General features: G+C 42.2%; 1 protein-coding gene across 3 annotated transcripts in view; it reads left to right on the forward strand.

The window, feature by feature from the left end:
- Nucleotides 1-25,682, forward strand: part of LOC144607389 (CREB-regulated transcription coactivator 1-like) — a 59,441-nt gene that overhangs the window by 13,173 nt on the left and 20,586 nt on the right. For 2 of the 3 annotated variants that reach the window (XM_078424199.1, XM_078424201.1), the window contains exons 3-10: nucleotides 262-399; nucleotides 3,354-3,415; nucleotides 5,720-5,820; nucleotides 10,828-10,863; nucleotides 14,867-14,952; nucleotides 21,366-21,409; nucleotides 23,108-23,328; nucleotides 24,469-24,623. In XM_078424199.1, coding sequence (XP_078280325.1) covers nucleotides 262-399; nucleotides 3,354-3,415; nucleotides 5,720-5,820; nucleotides 10,828-10,863; nucleotides 14,867-14,952; nucleotides 21,366-21,409; nucleotides 23,108-23,328; nucleotides 24,469-24,623 — 843 coding nt within the window. The remainder of the gene's footprint in view (nucleotides 1-261; nucleotides 400-3,353; nucleotides 3,416-5,719; nucleotides 5,821-10,827; nucleotides 10,864-14,866; nucleotides 14,953-21,365; nucleotides 21,410-23,107; nucleotides 23,329-24,468; nucleotides 24,624-25,682) is intronic. The other variant, XM_078424200.1, reaches the window with a different exon arrangement.

The raw sequence follows: 25,682 nt of genomic DNA on the forward strand, positions 1-25,682 counted from the left end.
TAATTAGTTAAGGCACTGATTTCTGTGGTATCTTCCCAATAAGAGTTTGCCAGCCTGAAAATAACAACCCACCCCCCGACTATTTTCAGTTAATTACCCAGTGGCCAATCCATACTAGTAAATCACTCCAATGCCATAAATTCTTGTGTAGTGATCAATATTGAACACATTTTGCTGAGTTGTGTTGGTTGTCTGAGTTTGGAGGCTGTAGAGGGAAGATATCCAGAACAGGTGCAAAGACTCCCCCTGTTTGTGTTACAGACTCCGTTCCAGTCATCTGCTTTGGACACGAGTAGAACGACCAGGCACCATGGCTTGGTCGATCGGGTCTACAGGGACAAAAACCGGATGGGATCACCACACCGCCGTTCCATTCCTGTTGACAAGCATGTGCGTCAGATATCCTTCCTCTGTCAGAGCGGTGTGGCTGCTGAGATGTGGTCCAGAGCAAGAAGCACTGAGGAAAATGATCTCTAGTGAGAATGTTTCACCCATACTGCCAGGTAAATCCTCACAAAGCAGTGGGAAGGAGTCCCATGGGTTCACAGTGTTAGTGTTCATTCCTGAACCCTCCTTTGATAGTCTTCTGGCATTTGGACCCAATGTAACATTATCAACCAGCCAACTAAGGAAGAGCTCTTGTTATTTCTTACATTGTTTACAAAAGAAACATTGAGTGGTCCCACATTGAACAATCAACACCAGTGATTTCATTGGGTTTTTGGGGGGGGTGAAGCACTTAGAGGTGCAAATTACAACTTTTAATAATTATTGGTATTTTACCACAAAAGTTTTTCACTGTACCAATAAACTAAACTGATTTGTTTCCGAAATATAGATATATAATATTGACGTGCACAAATAAATCACCTTTTTACTGATGTAAAGATACATAGATCTTAATGGTTAGTTTCCTGACAACAGCAACTTTCATCCCTATCATGCATTAAAGTATAAGGCTTCTCAAGATGCTTCAGAGAAGCCTAATCAAATGAAATCTAGTTTCAAACCACGGCAGAGTATTACGATTGGTAACCAAACATGTGGTAAAGACAATTTTAAGGAGCAGGTTAAAGGAAGTGGTTATGTTATTGGGCTAGTAATCTAGGTGTGGCAAATGATTTGAAAATACAAGTTCAAATTAGTTTTTTAAAAATCAAAAAAACAAATATATCAGCAATGGTGAATATGAAATTATCGGAATGATGTGAAGATCAATCTGCTTTACTAATGTCCTTCAGTCAGAGAGTTGGACAGTGTAGAAGACAACCCTTTGGCTCACAAACTCTGCTTGCCTTACCTAATTCTTGCCTGGAGCAAACAAAACTGGTCTTCTATTAAATTGGAAAGGCACAAAGTGCTGGAGTAGCTCAGTGGGTCAGGCAGCATCCCTGGAGAACACGGATAGGCAGCGTTTTGAATCAGGAAGAGTCCCGATCCGAAATATTGCCTATCTATGTTCTCCAGGGATGTTCCCAGGCCCACTGAGTTACTCCAGCACTTTGTGTCTTTCCTTGGTAAACCAACATCTGCAGTTCCTTGTTTCTACAATCTTCCTATTGAATTGATTGGTTGAAAGATACAGCATGGAAACAGACCCTTCAGCCCGCCAAGTCAGGCTGGCCATTGATCATCCGTTCACTGTAGTTCTACGTATCCCACTTTCGCCTCCATTCCCTATACGCTAGGGACAATTTACAGAGACCAACTAACCAGCACATCTTTGGGATGTGGGAGGAAACCAGAGCACCCAGAGGAAAACCGCGCAGTCACAGGGAGAATGTGCAAACTCCACACAGATAGCACCCAAAGTCAGGATCAAATCCGGGTTTAGTTTAGTTTAGAGATACAGTGTGGAAACAGGCCCTATCCCCGCACGCTAACACTATCCTACATACACAAGGGACAATTTACATTTATACCAAGCCAATTATCCTACAAACCTGTACGTCTTTGGAGTGTGGGAGGAAACTGAAGATCTTGGAGAAAACCCAGGCAGGTCACGGGAAAAACATAAAACTCCGTACAGACAGCACCCGTAGTCAGGATCGAACCCGAATCACTGACGCTATAAGGCAGCAACTCTACCTTTGCGCCACCTTACCATCTTATTCTGACTTATATGTGATTCTAGACCGACATGAATCTCAATGGCCCTCTGAAGTGGTCTCGTACATCATTCAATGCAGGAATAAGCAGGGAGGTCAAGCAATCCAGAGAATTGTAAAGCTGGAGAAAGGTATCAGAGATCTGAGCAATGGAGTAGGAGAAGAATTTGAAAGCACAAATAAGGATGTTAAAATCAAGGAATTCCCATTTTCAAAAGCAATGCTGTCAGCAAACAGGAATAAATGAAGGCTACTTAGTGTGCAAGTTAGGGTGCAGCTGGCAACATTTTGAATGAGATCTATCTTACAAACGAAGTGACATGTAAGTCAGTCAGAGAAGTATTGAAATAGCCATCTTGATTTGAACCCAAAAGGTGGGCAATAGCATGGATAGAGTATAATACAAAGACCAGGATCAGAGGGTGTATCTGTGTTGGCGTGGGCAAGTTGAGCCGAACGTTTCCATGCCGTATGACCAGAAAATGTAAGAGTTGTGAATTTTTTTAATTGAAGATGGTAAACTGAAAAACTGCACGTGATTCATTACTAGACCTCTGGTTCTTTTAACAAAGATTACAGTGGATCTTAGGGTGAACCCACAATTTATAAAATCATTAATTATGCAAAATATAGGTGAGACGGGTACTAATGGACTTCAAGAAGAGATAGACGGATGGAATGGGTGAGCACGTGGTAGATAAGGTTTAATACAGAAATCTTTGATGGCCACAGAACAGGTTCAGGGGCAGTTGCTGAATAGCAAATAAAATCAAGGAAAGTCTTTTATACAACTTTTCGTAGGATTTCAAGCACATTGCTTAATTCAATAGTGGCTTTCAAAAGAGAATTAGATAAATACCCAAAGGTGATTAATAAGTGCAAGTAAAGAATGGGATAATGAGACTAAATGCTCTCCGAAGGAACCTGCATTCAATGGGTCGAATGCTTTCCTCTGTATTGGATTATTTTATGATGCTTAAGATATGATGCATAGTGAAGCTTTCAGTGGCTAATGGGATGTGGTATGGAAGGTGTGGGCAATACAACAGGAGCAGGTCTTGGTGATGGATAGATACGGTGTAGGAACCTTTGGGTTGAATAGGGCATTCAAAGTTGATGTGATATTTTTACAGGTATTGCTCCACGGGCCTGGAGCTCTGCGTATAATATATAATTTTCTGCACAGTTTAACAGTTTGTTACAGAATCCATTCTGTTCTCTGAAGTTTCCTTGACTCCGCAGTACGCAGACAGCTGTCCATATAGTTCGATCTATCTGTCGCCTCCACCTGATACCAGCTGGAGAAGGTGAGAGACACTTTACTAAAATTAAAGCTCTGATGTCAGATAGATCATCAGTGTGTTGATCCTGCTCTTTGTAATAGACATCGACTAATGAAGTTTATTTAAAAAAAATTAGGATAATCTTTCTTAATCCTACTGATATAATTTCTCTTAGGAAGTGGGAATGACTGTGCACAAAGGGAAGCTGAGGGTGGCAGTTTCAGTTGTAGGGTAAGTCAAGGTTTATCCTACAAGCCTGGCAGGCAAGGTGATGAGAAATCCCTGAGATTCCATAGATATATTCAGAGTAAAAGGGTGGCAAGGGAGAGAATGGTTTCCCTTAATGATCTACACGGCTGCCTGCGTGTGGAGCCACAGAAGATGGGTGAGATGTTAAATGAATATTTGTTATCAGTTTTTACTGTGGAGAAGATCATGCAAGTTAAGGAATTGAGGCAAATGAGTTGTGATGCCTTGGGCCATATATGAATTATGAAAGAGGAAGTTTTGTAAGTTTTAAAGAACGTTAAGGTGGATAAATGCCAAGGGCCTGACCATGTGCATCCTCAAAACCAAAGCTCAGGAAGAAATTCTGGAGGTCCTTGCAGAGATAATTACAAAATCTTTAGCCACAGAAAGGTGCCTAATGTTGTACCGTTATTTAAGAAGGGCAGCAAGGAGAGGCCAGGCACTTACATGTTGGTGAGGCTGATCTCAGTAGTGGGTAAGGTACTGGAAGGAGTTCTGAGGTTCAGGATTTACCAGCATTTGGATAGACATGGACTGGTTGCCAATAGTCAGTGCAACATTGTGTGTGGGAAAGCGTGTCTTTCAAATCAATTAATGTTCCTGAAGAGGTAACCAAGAGTATTGATGAGGGCAGGGTGGTGGATATTGTCGGCATGGACATTAGCCAGGCCTTTGACAATGTCCCGCATGATAGACTAGTTTGGAAGGTTAGATCGGAAGGGATCCAGGGAGAGCTAGCCAATTGGATACATATTTGGCCTGATGGCAGGAAGCAGAGGGTAATGTTGGCAAATTGTTTCCCAGACTGGAGGCTAGTGACAAGTGCTTCGCCACAGAGATCAGTGCTGGACCCATTGTTGTTCATTATTTATGTAAATAATTTGGATAAGAATGTACAAGGCATGATAAATGAGTTTGCAGTGATGTTAAAATAGGTGGTATCATAAACAGCGAAAATGATTATCAAAAATTACTGTGGGATCTTGAACAGTTGGGTAAGTGGGCTGAGGAATGACAAATGGCGTCGTATTGAGATAAGTGTGAGATGTTGCATATTGGGAAGTTAAATCAGGGTACGGCTTGCACAGTGAATGATAGGGCCCTGCGCAGCATTATACGGCAGAGGGTCTTAGCTGTACATAGTTCCCTGAAAGTAATGTTAGGTAGACGGGGTGGATAACGAAGGCTTTTGGCAATCTGGCCTTCATCAGTCAGGGCATTGAGTATCGGAGTACAGTGGAACGTGCAGTTGGCAGGTCAAGCTAGGCTGCTCTTGAGTATTCAGTTGTATTTTGATCTTACCTCTGATGTGCAGAAAGTTTGCACAAAAGCAAAGCAATGTTCACTTGACAGCCCGAAAGAAGCATTCAATTAAATTTATGTGCACCTCAGGAATCGTAAAGATAATGTCTTCTTTCCCTGCGACATTTTGGATTCTATTCAGCGTAGTGCAAGACTCTGATCTGCATTCCCAATCCATAGAAAGGGAAAGGACTTCATTTGTTGGGTATCCTAAACGATGCTGAAATGGTACTAGATTGTCCTTGTCTTAACATGTGCATATATGGTCTGTCCATGTCCTGCAATACATGTATCTGGTCTGTCCTTGTCTTGTAATATGTGTGACAAGGCTGTCATTGTCCTGAAATGAATATATGGAGCCTGTCTTTCTTCCACAGCTGCAGGTACTGTAATTTTCCTGCAGTACATTTAGGTACAGGAACGTTGTCTTGTAATTTGTGCACTGGAACTGTCAGTGTCCAGTAACTTGCATGAAGGATCAGTGCTTGTCTTGTGCTCCAAGACTGGGCTTGTAATTATCATGTGCTGGGATCTTCCTTGTTCTGTAATGTGTCCATTGTGATATTGTTTTATGTGTTTTGGCATATGTACATCACAGGTGCATACGGGATTACTGTTATCCATGATTTATTGTAAGAGTGAAACACTTAAAAAAAATTTAAATGATCTCTTTGTTTGACTTTCTTATTTCCTATATGTCTGTCACACTTGTAACATTACATTTGCTACTGGATCTTATCACGGGTTGAGTAAATAATACAAATCTTTTAATTTCAGGACCAATTCAGACTCTGCTCTGCACCAGAGTACAATGAATCCCTCTGCACAGGACCCATTTAATGGGAGCAGCCAAGAAACACAAAATCAACACAAGCGAGGTGAGAGCAATGTTCGTTTTGGGACACTGGCCTCTTTGATCGGTAGCATAAAAGATGAGCCTAGACAGAGACAGCAGGGCCAGCCTCTTATACCCAGTTATGGGAGATTCAGAAGTTCAATTTCTCTAGCAATTTGTTCCCTATATATAACATATATTCAATTGCTAGTATAAACTTTAATTTAGTTTAGTTTATTGTCACATGTACAGCGAAAAGCTTTTGTTGCGTGCTATCCAGTCAGCAGAAAGACAATACATGATTACACGATACATGATAAGGGATAACTGGTTCTACATTCGAAGCCACTGGCTCGTGAAGGATTACAGCATGCGACAAAAGATAGTGAAACCTGAAATTATGATGAAACAAAAAAAATCTCAGCAAATCAGGCAGCATCTGTGGGGAGAGATAGGTAATATTTTAGGTTGATGACCTTTCTCAGCAGTTCTGAGAGGAGTTAGATGGCAATTTCTGTTCTCAATGTAATCTTTAGACGATTGGCTACAAACTCATTTGTACCATCAACATTACAGTATCCAACATTAGACCGAAGCAATCCAGCACCCAAGCTCATTTAAGGTTGGACAGCAGGGATTTACAGATTTGGCCACCCCAAACAGGCTTAGGGTCTAGGGATGGTGGTGCAGCGGTAAAGTTGCTGCCTTACAGCGCCAGAGACCCAGGTTCGATCCTGACCATGGGTACTGTCTGTACAGAGTTTGTACGTTCTCCCCGTGACTCTGTGGGTTTTCCCCGGGTGCTCCGGTTCCCTCCCACATTCCAAAGCTGTACTAGGTTTGTAGGGTAATTGGCTTTGGTAAAGATTGTAAACAGTCCCTAGTGTGTAGGATAGTGCTGGTGTACAAGGATCGCTAGTTGGCGTGGACTGTTGGCCCAAGGGCCTGTTTCCGCACTGTACCTCTAAACTAAACTAAACTATTGATGTGTGCTAGCTTGGCAAGAGAAGCCAATATTAATGCTGTGGACAAGGCTACACATGGGTTGAATATTGATGAGGTTGGCAAGATTGTACAAAGAGTGGATCTTGATCAATTGGCAGGGCAACAGTGAGCATATTTTATGCCAGTTCAGACATTTCCATCATTACTGTAGTGAAAGAGTCCTCTCTGGTTTGCTGTACCTGGTTTAATCAGAACACAGCCTTGCTGGGCTCCTTCCTGATTATGTAAACCTCAGTATTTGACTGTCTGGTAGGCCTTGTACAAAGCTCTCAGTTCCAATCCCTTTAGCTTTGCCATCTAAATTAAAATTCATGAGGCCCAGGTCATGAACTACGGGATTCAGAATGTCTTAATGATAGGCTTGATGCAGATTTGAGCAATTTGGGGAGATGAGCATTGTAGGCTGCCAGTCAGTGTGCAGACATGGCTTAGCTTAAACTGACATCTGTTGCAACATAAAAATCAAAAAAACTCAGATGCTGAAATAAAAACAGAAATATGAGAAACATTTATCTATTCATCTGTGGAAAAAGAAGCAGTTAATTTTTCAGAGCAAAGACCCGTTGTCAAAACTGGGAATGAGAGAAAACAAGTTGGTTTCAGAGGGATACATAGGACAAAGGGACTTTCTCTGATACGGTGAAGCCAGGATTGCTATGAGAATAAGTTAACAGATGATGAATGTTTGACGGCACTGGGCCTGTATTCGCTGGAGTTTAGATGAGGGGAGGGCCTCATTGAAACTTACCGAAGAATGAAAGGCCTGCATAGAGTAGATGTGGGGAGGATGTTTCCACTCGTGGGAGAGTCTAGGACCAGAGGGCACAGCCTCTGAATAAAAGGAGTTACCTTTGGAAAGGATATGAAGAGGAATTTCTTTAGTCAGAGGGTGGTGAATCTGTGGAATTCATTGCTGTGGAGGGAAGTCATTGGGTATTTTAATTAGTAAGGTTCTTAATTAGTAAGAGTGTCAAAGTTTATGGGGAGAAGGCAGGAGAATGGGGTTGAGAGGGAAAGTTAGATCAGCCATGATTGGATGGCTGAGTAGACTTAGACAATAGACGCAGGAGTAGGCCATTCAGCCCTTCGAGCCAGCACCGCCATTCAATGCGATCATGGCTGATCACTCTCAATCAGTACCCCGTTCCTGCCTTCTCCCTATACCCCCTCACTCCGCTATCCTTAAGAGCTCTATCCAGCTCTCTCTTGAAAGCATCCAACGAACTGGCCTCCACTGCCTTCTGAGGCAGAGAATTCCACACCTTCACCACTCTCTGACTGAAAAAGTTCTTCCTCATCTCCGTTCTAAATGGCCTACCCCTTATTCTTAAACTGTGGCCCCTTGTTCTGGACTCCCCCAACATTGGGAACATGTTTCCTGCCTCTAATGTGTCCAATCCCCTAATTATCTTACATGTTTCAATAAGATCCCCCCTCATCCTTCTAAATTCCAGTGTATACAAGCCTAATTGCTCCAGCCTTTCAACATACGACAGTCCCGCCATTCCGGGAATTAACCTAGTGAACCTACGCTGCACGCCCTCAATAGCAAAAATATCCTTCCTCAAATTTGGAGACCAAAACTGCACACAGTACTCCAGGTGCGGTCTCACCAGGGCCCGGTACAACTGTAGAAGGACCTCTTTGCTCCTATACTCAACTCCTCTTGTTGTGAAGGCCAACATTCCATTGGCTTTCTTCACTGCCTGCTGTACCTGCATGCTTCCTTTCAGTGACTGATGCACTAGGACACCCAGATCTCGTTGAACATCCCCTCTTCCTAACTTGACACCATTCAGATAATAATCTGCCTTTCTATTCTTACTTCCAAAGTGAATAACCTCACACTTATCTACATTAAACTGCATCTGCTATGTATCTGCCCACTCACACAACCTGTCCAAGTCACCCTGCAGCCTTATTGCATCTTCCTCACAATTCACACTACCCCCCCAGTTTAGTATCATCTGCAAATTTGCTAATGGTACTTTTAATCCCTTCATCTAAGTCATTAATGTATATCGTAAATAGCTGGGGTCCCAGCACCGAACCTTGCGGTACCCCACTGGTCACTGTCTGCCATTCCGAAAGGGACCCATTTATCCCCACTTTTTGCTTTCTGTCTGTCAACCAATTTCTATCCATGTCAGTACCCTACCCCCAATACCATGTGCTCTAATTTTGCCCACTAATCTCCTATGTGGGACCTTGTCGAAGGCTTTCTGAAAGTCGAGGTACACCACATCCACTGACTCTCCCCTGTCAATTTTCCTAGTTACATCCTCAAAAAATTCCAGTAGATTTGTCAAGCATGATTTCCCCTTCGTAAATCCATGCTGACTCGAAATGATCCTGTTACTGCTATCCAAATGCTCAGCAATTTCGTCTTTTATAATTGACTCCAGCATCTTCCCCACCACTGATGTCAGACTAACTGATCTATAATTACCCGTTTTCTCTCTCCCTCCTTTCTTAAAAAGTGGGATAACATTTGCTATCCTGCAATCCACAGGAACTGATCCTGAATCTATAGAACATTGAAAAATGATCTCCAATGCTTCCACTATTTCTAGAGACACCTCCTTAAGTACCCTGGGATGCAGACCATCAGGCCCTGGGCATTTATCAGCCTTCAGTCCCATCAGTCTACCCAAAACCATTTCCTGCCTAATGTGGATTTCCTTCAGTTCCTCCATTACCCTAGGTTCTCCAGCCCCTAGAACATTTGGGAGATTGTGTGTATCTTCCTCAGTGAAGACAGATCCAAAGTAACGGTTTAACTCGTCTGCCATTTCTTTGTTCCCCATAATAAATTCCCCTGCTTCTGTCTTCAAGGGACCCACATTTGCCTTGACTATTTTTTTCCTCTTCACGTACCTAAAAAAACTTTTGCTATCCTCCTTTATTTTATTGGCTAGTTTACCCTCGTACCTCATCTTTTCTCCCCGTATTGCCTTTTTAGTTAACTTTTGTTGCTCTTTAAAAGAGTCCCAATCCTCTGTCTTCCCACTCTTCTTTGCTATGTTATACTTCCTCTCCTTAATTTTTATGCTGTCCTTGACTTCCCTCGTCAGCCACAGGTGTCTTTTACTCCCCTTAGAGTCTTTCCGCCTCATTGGGATAAATTGATCCTGCAACCTCTGCATTATTCCCAGGAATACCTGCCATTGCTGTTCTACCGTCTTCCCTGCTAGGGCCTCCTTCCAGTCAATTTTGGCCAGCTCCTGCCTCATGCCTCTGTAATCCCCTTTGCTATACTGTAATACCGACACTTCCGATTTTCCCTTCTGCCTTTCCATTTGCAGAGTAAAACTTATCATGTTGTGATCACTGCCTCCTAATGGCTCTTTTACCTCTAGTCCCCTTATCAGATCAGGATCATTACACAACACTAAATCCAGAATTACCTTCTCCCTGGTTGGCTCCAGTACAAGCTGTTCTAAGAATCCATCTCGAAGGCACTCTACAAACTCTCTTTCCTGGGGTCCATTTCCAACCTGATTTTCCCAGTCTACCTGCATGTTGAAATCTCCTTGATGCGCCGAATGGCCTAATTCTGCTCTTATAACTAATGCATTTATGACAATCCCTTCACCCTTTCACTGTATTGCAATGCAGCCAACTTTATTACTTCTGAGCCCAATCATGTACCCTTGCTGAAAAATATATGTAATGATGATATGGGTGTTTCCGTAAATACAGCACTCAGTAGTGAAACTGAAGGTCTCCAAACTTCCAGGTTATTTTCATGTTTTTTATGTAATATCCCCATTGTTTCATATCCTGTATTTTAAGTACTATAGATCATGGTGCATAGCCAAAATAATGAGATGAAGCAAAAATAAATAAATGTTTTTACGAAGAAAAATATCAGATATGTCCCTGTGTTTTCTTGCCTTTTTTTGTGATCTTTTTCAAGCAGGATTTCATCAAATCCTTATGCTAAATTATACCAGAAAGATTACATTAATTTTGCAATTGAATAACTCTACATAAGCCAAATCCTGATTATGCTTATGATTTTTATAATTTATCGCCCGTTAAGATGGTTTTCTGATGCCCCACGTTTTTGCAGCAGAACGTGAGTAGCAGTGTCTATTTGGTCACGTGTGAAATGTGTGAATTAAAAGCAGAGTAACCATTTTTATATTTATTGTTAATTTTTTTATTGTTTATGTTTTGTGTTTAAGCTTTCCATTGAAATACTTAATAATGAATAGGACTTAAAATCATGAAATAAAAATCTAGTTTGCTCACCTATTTTAGCGATGTCTCATTCTGTTGTCCCTCCCGTTGAGTAACATCAATGCTATTTATATTGCTATAACGTTTTTTTTTGCACTCGTCGCCATTTAAAAAAAAATCAAACATCGTGATTATAATGACCCTGGCGTGAACTACGGGCCTCCTGGTGGGTTACGTGCCAATATTTTGTAAGGGAGCTTAGAAATCAGTAAGTGTCCCATATGTCTATGTCTTATAAATAATTTTTTTCCCTCGTTTGTTTTTTCAAATTTTGAAAGTATTAAATTTTGGTCACAAATCAGCTCAAAAGGATCATAGGTAGGCCCATTTTTAATGCTGTGGTATTTCATTATGATATAATAACTTTCAAATTTGGCTACCCATATCACAGGTTGGTACCTTTATTTACGGAAACACCCATCCATATACCAGTGATTGTCTCTCCCTGACGAAATGGACAAAGGCCTAAGAGCAGTGTTAAGGCCTGAGAGAGTGATTAAACGAGATTCTCTTTCATACTAGCTCTCTGGTTAGATTTAATGACAAATGTCAGGCTTTTCTATCACTTTCCATTGACTGCAATTCCACTTTGATGGGAACCAAATGAAAATGAAAAGCAGTTGACTCGGACAGGACCGGTGATTTTCAGAAAACTTCAAAAGCCTTTGGCAACCAAGCCTTTGCAGTTTTACAGGAAAAAATTGGGAAGGAAGGAATAGCCCTGTGCAACCCACCAAGGCACACTTCAAACATGAATTCTATTCTGAGCCCATTTTAACCGTGTGGGTTTTCTCCGGGTGCTTCGGTTTCCTCCCACAATTCAAAAACGTTAATTGGGTTCCGTAAAAAAATTAAGTTAAATTGTCCCTGGTGTGTCAGATAGTGTTTGTGTATGGGGTGTTTGCTGGTTGGCGCGGACTCGGTAGGCCATAGGGCCTGTTTCTGCACCGTATCTCTAAAGTTTAAGGATCTGTCATAACGATTCTTTGACTGTCTCCTGCGGTGGAGATTTTCATTTAGTGTGTCAACTGCAACTGCTTGTTGAGTCTGTCTAAATTGCTCCTCTTTGTGCATTGCATAGTGAGATAATCCAAAACCATTAATTGCAAATTAGTAGTGTGCAGAGTTATCTTAGATTAAATTGACATTGGACAAACTGTAATACTTCTGCTATCTTCCCCAAGGAATTGACGTTCTTGCCTCCTTTCATTTTGAAAGCGAGAAGAACATAAGAAACTGGAGCTGTAAGCCCTTGAGCCTGCTTCACCATTCATGAGCATCTTGGCTTATTCAGTCTTTGCTTCAATACCCCTCGCCTCCGATGTAGCACAAATAACTCCCAGTCTTTGTCTTGAACATTTTCAGTGACTCCACAATTCTCTTGGGTAGAGAGTTACAAAAGTCACAACTCTTTGAGGGAAGAAATTCCTCCTTGTCTCTTTCTCTTAAATGGTGACCCCTTATTTAGAAGTTCTGTCTCCAAGTTATATCTTCTCAGCATCCACCTTATAAATCCCCCTCTGAATCATGTGTGTTTCTATAAAGTCACCACTTAGTCTTCTACAATCTGATGAGTAGTGACGGAACCCGCTCATTGTATTTTCATGTGTCAATTGTTTCATCCCAGGAATCAACCTAGCGAACCATCTATGCACTGCGTTCAATGCAAGCATATTATTCCTTAAATATGGAGATAATGCGGTAGTCCATTTGTGGTCTCACTTATGCCCTAAGTTCCATCTGAATTTCCGTACTTTTACACTCCATATCCAGTGACATAATGAGGTGATACATTATCACGGGCTATCTTCCATTTAAAAAAATATCATGTGACATCTTGCTCCAGAGTATTGCAGAGCCGGGGCTGTAGATAATTCAACCCCTATTATCCCTATGTAACCTTGGGACTACTGCTAGAGTTGTCCCAGTGATTTGCAGACATGTTGCACCTAATAATGATGTGCCAATACTGACAACCCCCACCTTACCGATAAGTTGCGTTCCTAGAAAATCGACCATGTTCAGGTTTTCTTTTAACATGAACACCTATTTCCCATTGAATCCCATGTAGTAATCAGAGATGTTTTCTCTCACATTAAACCATTTGATCAGTGACGTTGAAGTGACATACTGCTGTTATTTAACAGCTGAAGCCAACGTTAGACTAGGCATGGACATGACCCGTGCGAAGAAAACAACAAATGTCGTCAACTTTTATTTTTAATCATTCAATACTGTGGGGAAATTAGATTTGGATATGGAATAGTATAATTTAGTTTAAAGATACAGCACGGAAGCAGGACCTTCGGCCCACCGAGTCCGTGCCGACCAGCGATCCCCACACACCACTATCCTACACACACAATTTTACCAAGCCAATTAACCTACAAACCTGTATGTCTTTGGAGTGTGGGAGGAAACCAGAGATCTTGGAGAAAACCCTCACAGGTCTCGGGGAGAACGTACAAACTCTGTACATTGCCAGTATCAGGATCGAACCCGGGTCTCTGGCGCTTTAAGGCAGCAACTCTACCGCTGCGCCACTGTGACACATCATCATATCGATTGGGTTGGCAGCCACAACAGAGTCCCTCCTTTGCCACCTTAAGTGTTTAACAGTTAAATTTGCCAACATTTGTTGTTTCTTTAACGTTTTGAGTTTATTTTTCCCACATAAATTCGGTAAGGGAGAAAATTATTCCATGTTGAATTTCTGGATAGTGATTTATGAATTCTGTAGGCAAATTGCTGTTACCTTAATGACCATAGCATTGGGGTTGCCAGCAGTGGAAAATATATATGTATGAACTCATCTGACTGCACAAGTACAGTGCTTTGGAGCCAGCAATCACTCCAGTATCTCAGCAATGCATAATTCTCTGCCAGGGACAATGGTAGAGCAATGATGCAGTAGGTGTCCAGACAACACGGTGTTGTCCAGGGCGGAACAGTGGAGCTACAGTAGAGTTGCCGCCTTACAGCGCCAGAGACCCGGGTTCGATCCTGACCACGAGTGCTGTCTGAAGGGAATTTGTACATTCTCCACCTGACTGCGTGGGTTTTCCCCGGTGCTCCAGTTTCCACCCACATTCCAAAGGCATACAGGTTTGTTGGTTAATAGGCTACAGTAAAGATTGTAAATTGTCCCTCGTGTGTAGGATGGTGCTGGTGTTCCAGTGATAGTGATCGCTGGTCGGTGCGGACTCTGTGGGTCGAAGGGCCTGTTTCCGTACTGTATCTCTAAACTAAGCTGAACTAATCTGAATGAGTGCAGGGGAAGCCACAAGATAAGAATATTTCCAATAGGGCCAAAAAGTTAGAGTCATTCAGCATGGAAACAAGTCCTTCAGCCAAAAAGTCAATGTCGAATGTCCACTTACATTAATCCAATACTGATCTTAGCCTGAAAAAGACGTGGGTGAATACTAGGAGAAGTTACTGTGCTGCCACTGTCATGTAAGCCAGAAAGGTAAAACAAAATGGCTGGAGTCTCAAGAACTTGTGTTCTGTGTCCAAGATGGTTTGTGCATTTAACCTTTTCCAGCAACGGACCTCTGTTTTATTTAACAATATTATCATTTGAAACGTAAGCCATCTGTCTTGCAGTTCCTGCAAAAGCATTATCTGCAAAAGCAAATAGTTTGTTTAGGACTGGTAAGCCTCTCCCCTGCGTTGTGATTCTTCCTGCCCCATGCCACATACTCTCCCTCCCCTAAACAGCGTAAACTCTCTCTCTCTCTCTCTCTCTCTCTCTCTCTCCTCCCAAGCGCAAGCACTCCCTCATTCCCATTTATTGTATGTTTCTTTCTCTTCATCTCTCCCTCTCTCTCAACCCTTAGTATTACTGTTAACGGTTCCTGGGATGGAGGAGAATACGTCTGACAATGATAAATCCCTATCCAAACAGCTATGGGACAACAAAAAGGTACAGTAAGCCATAAATCATTTAATTTGTTTAGTGTGAGTTGGAAACACAGGAAATGAAACCTGGCTGCAAACCTTGAGATTTGTGTGAATGAACATTGGTTACATTCTGTACATTCTTCACCTTTAATACCAATACTTGCACAGTCTCCCCCTTTAAAAAAAATTTATGCATCAATTTTTATTTGAAGTATACTACAGGATTAATGAGAAAATCTTACTTTTTTTCTCATTGTTGCATTGCACTTCAAGTAGTATTCTTTATGATAACGTTTGCAAGTCAGGACTCACTCCAATACACTTCGTGCCAACTAAATGAAGTTTTGAACTGATATCTGTATTAAACTATTTCAGTAATGTTGAAACAAAGAACTGCAGGTGCACAAAAGGACACAAAGTGCTGGTGTAACGCCGGTCAGGCAGCATCTCTGGAGCATTCCCTTTCTCTCTCCCTCCCCCACCCAAGTTGCACTAGCTTTTCGTTTTCATCCTACACACAGCTAACAATGGCCTGTTTAACTTTATCATCCTTACTTTTTTGAAGATCATTTATTCATTGTTCTTTATCTTTCCACATCTTCGACTATATATCCCTCATTTCCCTTATCCCTAACCAGTCTGAAGAAGGGTCTCGACTCGAAACGTCACCCATTCCTTCACTCCAGAGATACTGCCTGTCCCGCTGAGTTACTCCAGCTTTTTGTGTCTAGCATCTCTGGAGAAAGTGGATAGGTGTCATTTCGGGTTGACCTATGCATGTTATCCAGGGATGTTACCTGACCTGCTGAGGTACTCCAGCATTTAGAGTCTATTTCAGTAGGATTGTTTGACTAAAGACCTTAGTTGAGGACACTTTAGATATTATCTCCAGAAGGGTAACATTTTTAATTACTACATCGTTCTCTTGGTATCGCATCAAAATATTGTGTGGATTCTAAATTCAGATTTATTATGCATGAAATGTTGACACCATGGCTCATTTTTACTGAGAAACGATCAAAACAGTTCTATGAATCCTACATTCTACCTGGTTTGGTTGCACAAAAGATTTTATCCTGGAAAAGACAGTGTACTGGATGAACTCAAACTCAGGTCAGGCAGCAAATGGAGTGATCGTTTTGAGTCACCCGAATCGTTGTCTGTCCTATTCCTTCCACAGGTGCAGCTTGACCTGCTGTGTTCTGTTGGTTTGTTGATCTCACCTTTGAGCCATTGAGCAACTGGTCTTAGGATTTGTGCTGATCCAGGGGAGTACAGGCATTTATTAACAAAACGAAGCATTCCGTAATCAGCTAAGTACCCTGCTTTAACCCTAAATTCACAATGCCCATTATGGTAGGAGAGGACTACAATAAGGATGCCATGATCTCGAAGTTGCACATGAATGTGGCTTAGAGGCTAGTTTGTGCTGAAGGCAAGATTAGGTTTGCCCTATTCAGAGGGCAGCAGCTTCCTTTGACTAGCAGTGAGGAGGTGGCCATGTGTTGAATCAGCCACCAGTCTAGATGTGTGGGCAAACTGAGAACAGGAACCAGCACATACTCTGGAAACCCTGATGCAGTTATATAGATACAAATGTTATCTTACCTTTTCTTATTAAGCCAAATGCGGATTGCAAGTATTTGTAGAGCCACCTGACGATTACAAGTCTTTTGTAAATGCATTCACAATGCAGAAACAAGCTGATCAGCCCACAAGCCAGCACTAGTGTTTCTGCTCCTCAAATAATCATCCACTTCTTTCATCCAACCCCATTATCGTATCACTCTGTTCTTCTCATCCTCGTTTTTATGTCCTATTTGCCTCAATCATTCTGTGTGCTGTTGAGTTTGCAATGCAATAATTCTTTTGATAGCGGCATTTGTTGTAAATTCTCTTAAGAACAGTTTTTACCCCAGGGCCATACGAGAACTGAACACTACCTTTGCACTAGGCAACACCGTTAAAAAATCTTGTACTTAATATAATTGTATTTAATTGTATTTATGTATTTATTTGTTTTTGCATTTATTGCATATATGTTTGTACGCACCGTCAGGATTGGCTATTTTTTAATTTCGTTGTACTCGTTGCAATGACAATAAATGAATATTATTATTATTATTATTATTATTATATAGGGTATAGTAGAGACAATCTTGTATTTATGGTCCCTATTTTTAGCTTTAACTGCAAGTGAAACATTTCCCTTGTGTCCAGTTTCTTCTGGTATTCAAATTAATCTTTTTTCACCATTTCCACATGTGTTCAAATCTCCATATCTTTTTTTATAATATGGAGATCAGAACTGATCATAGTCCTCCATGTTCCAACTGAAGTGTGATACCAGTTTAACTGTGTAAATGGAACTCGCTTAGAGCTAGCGTAGAAACAATTTAAAAGGCATTTGACAGCAGGACATCAGGGCAGTCTGAGTCTAAGACCTTAGGGAACAACTGCTTGACACCTAGTCGGTGTTTGTGGACCACTCTGCTTTGTGAGATAGTCCCAGCAGTGTGGCCTTACACTTCATTTAACTGTCGGCAACCCATGTCATATTCAAAATATTATTTATTTCCTTGTGGCTGTTGTTAGAAATCTGGCATTTATGGTCTATCTCCCAAATGCCTCTGAGCTGAGGAGTCTTTTAAGTGTTAATCATATTGATGGTCATAGACTTCCTTTCACACGTGGCATTCGTGAAGTAGCTGAATTTTCACAATAATTTAGTCTTTTTGTTATTGCCATTACTGAGGTAACCTTAATTACAGACTTGTTTAATTACTTAAATCTGAATCCTCCCATTGGATTTGAACCTGTTACAGGATCAATAGTCCTACTTCTGACTACTAGATCATTAATCTACCCACTATGCTACTCTGTCCCATTTTTAAAAGTCCTGATGTGTACTGAAGATCTGTGACATGCATAAAGCATTACAAATAGAAACAGCAGTGCGCCATTCATTAAAATCAAGGCTGTTACACTTACCTGTTACACTTTGTTACACTTACTTGCACTAGCTCCATGTTATTTGATTCACTTAATAATTAATATGCTATCATTCGCAGTACCTTAACTATACTAATCCACTGATCTTCCACAGCTATGTTGTAGAGAATTCCAAATATTTCAATACCCTCTGGGTTAAGATGTTTCCTCTCGTCGAAATAGCATATCCCATCTTCCTTTTGTGAGTGACCTTTGAATCCCAATACCCCCAGTTAATGGGAATAATCGTCAACTCTGCATCTACCCTGACTGGCCCTAAAGAATTTTGTAGAGTTTGGTCAGGTCACCTCTACGTCTCTGAATTCAGTAGAGATTAGACTCAAACTACATAAAGTCTCCTTGAAGTGCCAAGGAATTCAAGTTGGAGTCAATGATGGAATGGGAATTAATTATGGGAAATAAAAGTATGCAGATGTCACAAATAATTATTTGCATCAGAAAACATTAAAAGATGTTCTAATATTAATAGGTAATCAAGGGACCATGTGGGGTGGGAGGGCTGTTGTAGAAAAAAACAATTTCTTCAACTTGAGGGAAAAATACTAGGCTGACAAATTTCCTGGAGCTGATGACTTGCTTCCTCGAGCTAGTGGAAGTGGAACTGAGATGGAAGGTGCATGGTTATAAGCTAATGGAATTCCCTCGATTCGGAGAGGTCTCAGAGGATTGGAAAACCAGGGATCAGTGGTGGGGCCTCAAGTAATTAAAATCTATATTAATGACTTCAATGAAGGGATCAAGTGTAGAGTAGCTAGATTTGTTGATGCAAAAATTGGTGAGTTAACATGTTATAAAGACACAAAGCGCTTGCCGAGATATATACACCGATCAGCCAAAACATTATGACCACTGACAGGTGAAGTGATGAACATTGATTATCTTGTTACAATGACACCTGTCAAGGGGTGGGATATATTAGGCAGCAAGTGAACAGTCAGTTCTTGAAGTTGATATGTTGGATGCAGGAGAAATGGCCAGGAGTAAAGACCTGAGCGATTTTGTCAAGGGCCAAATTGTTATGGCCAGACGACTGGGTCAGAGCATCTCTGAAACGGCAAGGCATGTGAGGTGCTCCCGGTCAGCAGTGGTGAGTACCTACCGACAGTGGTCCGAAGAGGGACAAACCACAAACCGGCGACAGGGTGTTGTGCGCCCAAGGCTCATTGATGCGCGAGGGCAACGAAGGCTATCCCGTCTGGTCCGAACCGACAGAAGGTCTACTGTGGCACAAGTCACAAAATTTTTTAATGGTGGTCACGGGAGGAATGTGTCACAATACACAGTGCATCGCACCCTGCTGCGTATGAGGCTGCACACGGAGGACCAACGGCATATTAGGCAGGTAGTCATAATGTTTTGGCTCATCAGGTCATAATGTTTTGGCTGATCGGTGTATGTAGATTTAGTGAGTCAACAGACATATGGCCGATGAAGGGTAAAGAGGGACAGTATCAGATTATCCATTTTTGATGGAAGATTGAGAAGGCAAATTATTATTTAAATAGAACGATTAAAGAGCATGTAACTAAAAGTATTGACATACAGGTGATGAAGAAGACTAATGGAATGTTGGCTTTGATCACAAGAAGTATGAAGTAGAAATGCAGGGAAGATTTAATGCAAATTTACTGGTACAGTTTGGGTCTTTATATTTTAAGAAGGATGTACTTGTATTGGAGACACAGATACTTGTATTGGAGACAGTGCAGAGAAAGTGCACTAGAGTCATTCCTGGGGTGACTGGGTTATGTATGAAGAAAGGTTGAGCAGGTTGGGCCTATACGCATTGGAATTAAGAATAAAGATAAAACGTCACCCATTCCTTCTCTCCCGAGATGCTGCCTGACCTGCTGAGTTACTCCAGCATTTTGTGAATAAAAAGATAAATAGGTGATAGATAGATTAAAGATAAGTGGCGTCATAGAAACAGATGATTCTGATGTGGTTTGCCAGAGTAGATACTGAGGGACCATTTTAGCAGGAGGGGGATGACTATAATGCGGGCTATTGTTTCTGAATAAGGAGTCATCTATCTAAGAGAGACGGGGAGGAATTTCCACTCTCAGAGGGTTGTGACTCTGGAATTCTCTTTCCAGGAACATTGTGGAGTGACGTAAATTGAATGTATTCAAGTCTGAACCTGATTGATATTTAAACTACATCAGAGTTGAGAGATATGGAAGTTAGTGGAAAGTAGATGTTGAGGCCAAGTTTGGATCAGCCATGATTTCCTTGAATGCACAGCAGGGCTGTGGAGCCAACAGGTCTACACCTGCTCTTGTTGCTTACATTCTTAGAATTATTCCAGTGAATTTTTACTGAAGTCTCTCTATTGCAAGTAGATCTCTTGGAAACCAGACTTCACTTATGTAGATTTGTGATATTTGGAACTAAAATTGCAGTCATTTTTTGCAGTACAAATCTATGGATTAGATGCTAGAAGGTGGATTAGTTTAGTTGAGTTTCGACATACAGCATGGAAACAAGCCTTACGGCCCTCCGAGTCTATGCTGGCCATCAATTACTCGTTCACACCAATTCTATCCCACTTTCTCATCCACTCCCTACATACGAGGAGCAATTTACAGAGGCCAATTAACATACAAACCCACGTGTCTTTGGGATGTGGGAGGGAACTCAAGCGGTCACGGGGAGAATGTGCAAACTGCACACAGGCAGTACCCAAGGTCAGTAACGAATCCGGGTCTGTGGTGCAGCAGCTCTACCAGCTGTGGTGCTGTGCCACCCTTAAATTAGGCTTCTTAGCCTTTTCATCTTCAACATGATGTCATAAGTATTTTTATGCGGAGGTGCAGAATGGATCACAGGAAGAATAAAAGTACAGATTCGGTATCAGAGTTCTATCGCTCTGAAATTTTAGCTCCAAAAAGTAGAACTAGAAATCAAAAAAAACCATTTGTTAGAATACTAAAATAATATTATTTATTTATTTATTTATTTATTGCTTCCTGTCTGAGTCTTGTACACTGTGGGTATTCCACTGACAAATTTGCCAGGAACTTAATTCATTTAGAGTTTGATAAGTACGAGGGTAATCTTTTGGAAATATGAAATTACAGACCGTCCAAAATGGGAAAAGTTGGAATACTGGAGTGCGAAGGATTCTTCTTATCGAGTCCACATCACAAGATTAGAAATTGTTCAGCCAGAGCTGAACACACTGCTCAGCATCTGCAAACAATGGCGTCTTGCGCTTCTTGTGCGTAGTGGTGGAAAGATTGGCGGAAACAGGGCCGCGACGTGAACGCTCTCTCCTTGACTCCTGCTAAGGATTGATGTGATAATTGCTTTGCTCTTGCTAGTTTTTAACTGTAGACTCATTGGGCCGAATGGCCCACTTCTTCTATGACATATGAACTGGAGTGATTACTGTTTTAATCCATCTCTCATTTTAACCCACAGTCTGTATCATCACGGCCGAAATCATGTGAAGTTCCAGGAATCAAGTGAGTTGACTCAGAGTCGTATTCAGATCAGACCCTTGTCATTTACACAAGGGTACAATGACATTCTTTGTTTGCATGTAAAGGGCCTGTCCCACTTTAGGCGATTTTAAGGCAACTGCCGGAGACTAGGCTGTCGCCGACAGTTCGCCGGGTGTCGCGGGCATGATCGTGAGGGGTCTTCCAAGAATCGTAGTGGATCTCAGCACGTCGCTGAGAAATCATCCGGAGTGAAATTTCTCGGCGACAGCTGGCTTGTCGCCAGATATCGTTGCTTATTGCGGGCGCTGTCACCTGCTGTCCCCAGGTTTGCTAGGTTCTCTTAGATGCATTTAGAAGCACATTATATTAAAATAAGTACCCATCAGTCTGAAGAAGGGTCTCGACCCGAAACGTCACCCATTCCTTCTCTCCCGAGATACTGCCTGACATGCTGAGTTACTCCAGCATTTTGTGAATATATTAAAATAAGTAGTCATTTCAAAATACCATAAAATGCTTGTGTTTAACCAATTTATTTACTGTCAGGACAATTGACAGGTAGGTTGGAGGCGACAGTTTGACGGTCAGGTAAGCGTGGGAATTTTCACAATGTTTATGGCCATCAGCCATTACATTTAAAGTGGGCTCCCAACCCAGATATGCAACCCAGAAACCAGATATGCATCTCCCGTACATTTTCAAAGAATGCCCACACACTTTTCACAAAAATCTACTTCACCACTTTAATTTTATTTTATTTTAATGCAGCTATTAGTAAACTGGAAGTAAATCCAGTTTATGCCTTGTTACAGTGATGCTTGGTTTTTAAGTAACCCATACAAGACGTTATAGTTCAAAATTCTCAAGTACTTACCGACTTGTCAGTGATTTCAGCGAAAATTAGGACGCCGGAGAAGCATTGACAGCGTGGGAATTTCGCGATGTTTCAGAAGACGCTGTAATCTGGACCTGACTCGGCATTGTCGTGGGTCATTGTCGTCGGGTAAAAGAAAAGTTTAGCGATCTGCTACGACTTTGACAGTTGCCGGCAGTCGCCTTAAAATCGTCTAAAGTGAGACAGGCCCGTGAGATTTTATCTCCCCTTCCCATTCCCATACTGACCTTTCAGTCCTGGGCCTCCACCATTGCCAGAGTGAGGCCACACACGAGGAGGAACTGCACCTCATATTCCACTTAGGTAACTTACAACCCAACTGCATGAACATTGTATTCTCCAGTTTTAGATAACTAACCTACAACCACCCACCACCCATTCCTGCCCTCCACCCTCATTTTATGTGCCCCACCTGGATGCACATCCATTTTTTCCGACCCCGCCTCACCTCATGACCTCTACCACCCATATTCCTTCCTCTGACATCATATTTCCCGCCTCTTTTATCTCCTATTACTTTTTGTCTTTTCATTTCCAACTTTATGCCAATCGACCCTCCCCTCATCTCTACCCACCTATTCCTTGCCAGATTTTGTCCCCCCCCCCCCCCAACTTTCTTCCAACTTTCTTCCCCTACTACAATCAGTCTAAAGAAGTGTCCCGACCCAAAATGTTGCCCAACCATGTTCTCCAGAGATACTGCCTGACCCGTTGGGTTGCTCCAGCACTTTGTGCCTTTTCCCCTTCCTTTCCCATGTGTGCGTGGGCATGTAACATGATAATGCAGTTTCAAACTTCAATATTTTAATGTTTTTTCTTTACAGTATTTTCCCATCCGGAGACCTAGAAAATACAACATCGCTGATTCCTGCTGCCCATAACACTGGTGGATCTCTGCCAGACCTCACAAATATTCACTTCCCACCACCTCTCCCCACCCCATTAGACCCAGAGGAGTCAACATTCCCAACCCTGGGCAGTGCAAACAGTACCGGAAACCTGACAACAAACATGAACCATCTGGGACTCAGCACCAGCAACCAGGGTATGTGAAAGACTATTAGTGTCAACAGCTAGGTTACGTGTGGTGTAAGAAGGAACTGCAAATGCTGGTTTACTCCGAAGATAGACATAAAATGCTGGAGTTACTCAGCGGGTCGGGCATTGTCGCTAGAGCAATGGAATAGGTGACGTTTTGGGTCAAGACCTCATCAGACGTCATGTCTAATCAAGGGTCTCGACCTGAAACATCCTCTATTCCTTTCCTTCAGAGATGCTGCCTGACCCACTGAGTTACTCCAGCATTTCGTGTCTAATGTTATGTGTGGGTTTTCTGTACCAACAGCCAGGATAAGTGTAAAATGGAATTAATCCAGAAATGTAGGGAATATGCTGTATCTTGATTTGAAAGAATAACAGACCACCTCATTTGATAGAGGGTGGCGCAGCAGTAGAGTTGCCGACTCACAGCGCCGGAGAGCCGGGTTTGATCCTGACTATGGATGCTGTCTGTGTGGAGTTTTCACGTTCACCCGTGACAGCGTAGCTTTTCTCTGGATGCTCCGGTTTTCTCCCAAGTCCCAAAGGCATGCAGGTTTGTAGGTTAATTGGTTTCGGTAAAATTATAAATTGCCCCTAGTGGGCAGGATAGTGTTAGTGTACGTGGTGATCGCTGGTCAGCGCGGACTTGGTGGGCCGAAGGGCCTGTTCCACACTGTATCTCTAAACTAAATTAAATAGATATTCTGGCTGAGCAGCAAGAGAAGTGAGTGGATGGAAGACAAATTAGTCTTCCAGGGAGACCCTGAAGGGTCAAAATATCTGCAAATATGTAGAATTGTCCTTTTAATCTGCTCCTGTAGCTGCCAGCGAAGGTAGTTGATGCTGCCAGAGGAGGTAGTTGAGGCAGGAATTATTGCAACGTTTAAGAAACAATGAAACGGGTTCATGGATAGGACGGATTTGGAGGGATATGGGGCAAACACAGGCAGATGGGACTAATATAGTTGTGCCATGTTGGTTGGAGTGGGCCAGTTGGGCCGAAGAGCATGGAAACAGGCCCTATGACTCTAAGACTATGACTTAATAAGAGCAGCATGTGTGTGAACTAGGGCAGAGTTCCTGCAAAATAGTCTGATCGCTTTATCATTTTTCAAACGTCAGTAACATCTTGCATTGATTGTAGGCTTGACATCGTCACAAGGGTCACTGACGGGGTCACTCCAGAGCCGGCAACCTACTGCAACCCCTCTCACCTTACCGCTCAACACGGACTCGCGAAGACAGCAGCAACAACTTCAGATGTCGCCTGCCCTCTCACCACTCTCTCCAATCACACAGGTACTGTCTGCGAGCCAGACGTTTCACACCCAACATGTAGCATGTTTTTAAAAAGTAATTTAAGGCAGAGATAGATTCTTGATTAGTTCAGATGTCAGAGGTTATGGGGAGTAGGCAGGAGAATGGGGTTAGGAGGGAGAGATAGATCAGTCATAATTGAATGGCGTAGACTTGTTGGGCCGAATGGCCTAATTCTGCTCCTATCACATGATCTTATGAATATATGAAGAGAATAACAAATAAATTCTAAGCATCCAGCTGTTTAATTTATTCAAACTTCAGATTCATTCTTGAGACCAGGCAATGAAGGATCAGTGCGATACGCTCTTCACAGTTACCCACAATTTCAGTTGTTCCACAGTGTATATAGGATTAGTGTAATATGCAAAGAATTATACCTTGCAACTGTTAACCTGGGCACTTCCATCACCTTGGCTATTCCTGTGCTAAACCACCAGATATGATGACACTGGTGGCACAGCAGTGCAGCGGAAGAGTTGCTGCCTTACAGCGCCAGAGACCCGGGTTTGATCCTGACTACGGGTACTGTCTGTTTGGAGTTTGTATGTTCTCCCTTTGATCGCATAGGTTTTCACCGGATGCTCTGGTTTCCTCCCACACCATAGGCGTACAGGTTTGTAGTTTAATTGGCTTTGGTAAATTGTCCCCAGTGTGTAGGATAGTGCTAGTGTGCGGGGTGATCAATGGTTGACGTGGACTTGCTGGGCCGAAGGACATGTTTCCACGCTGTATCTCTGAAGTCTAAAGTGAAGTATATAAAATTGGGAGACAGAGTAGAATATTGTCGGGTTTGGTGGGAGATAAATGATGGGGACATGGAGACAGGCATCCTGGGAAACTTCAACGTTGAAACTCAATGGTCTCATATCATCAGATCCAACAAGGGCACTGAAAGCTCCTGTTGATTGTTCCCAATGCCCTGCCTCAAGGACAGCCAGTGACAGACAATAATTGTTGGATAAGAACCAACCTCTTCCGTGTTTACCAACCGCTCTATCCTTCGTCCTAACTGCATTGTTCCCCGCTGCTGCATCAGCC

This window comes from Rhinoraja longicauda, chromosome 28 (assembly GCF_053455715.1).
Source record: "Rhinoraja longicauda isolate Sanriku21f chromosome 28, sRhiLon1.1, whole genome shotgun sequence".
Taxonomy (NCBI): Eukaryota; Metazoa; Chordata; class Chondrichthyes; order Rajiformes; family Arhynchobatidae; genus Rhinoraja; species Rhinoraja longicauda.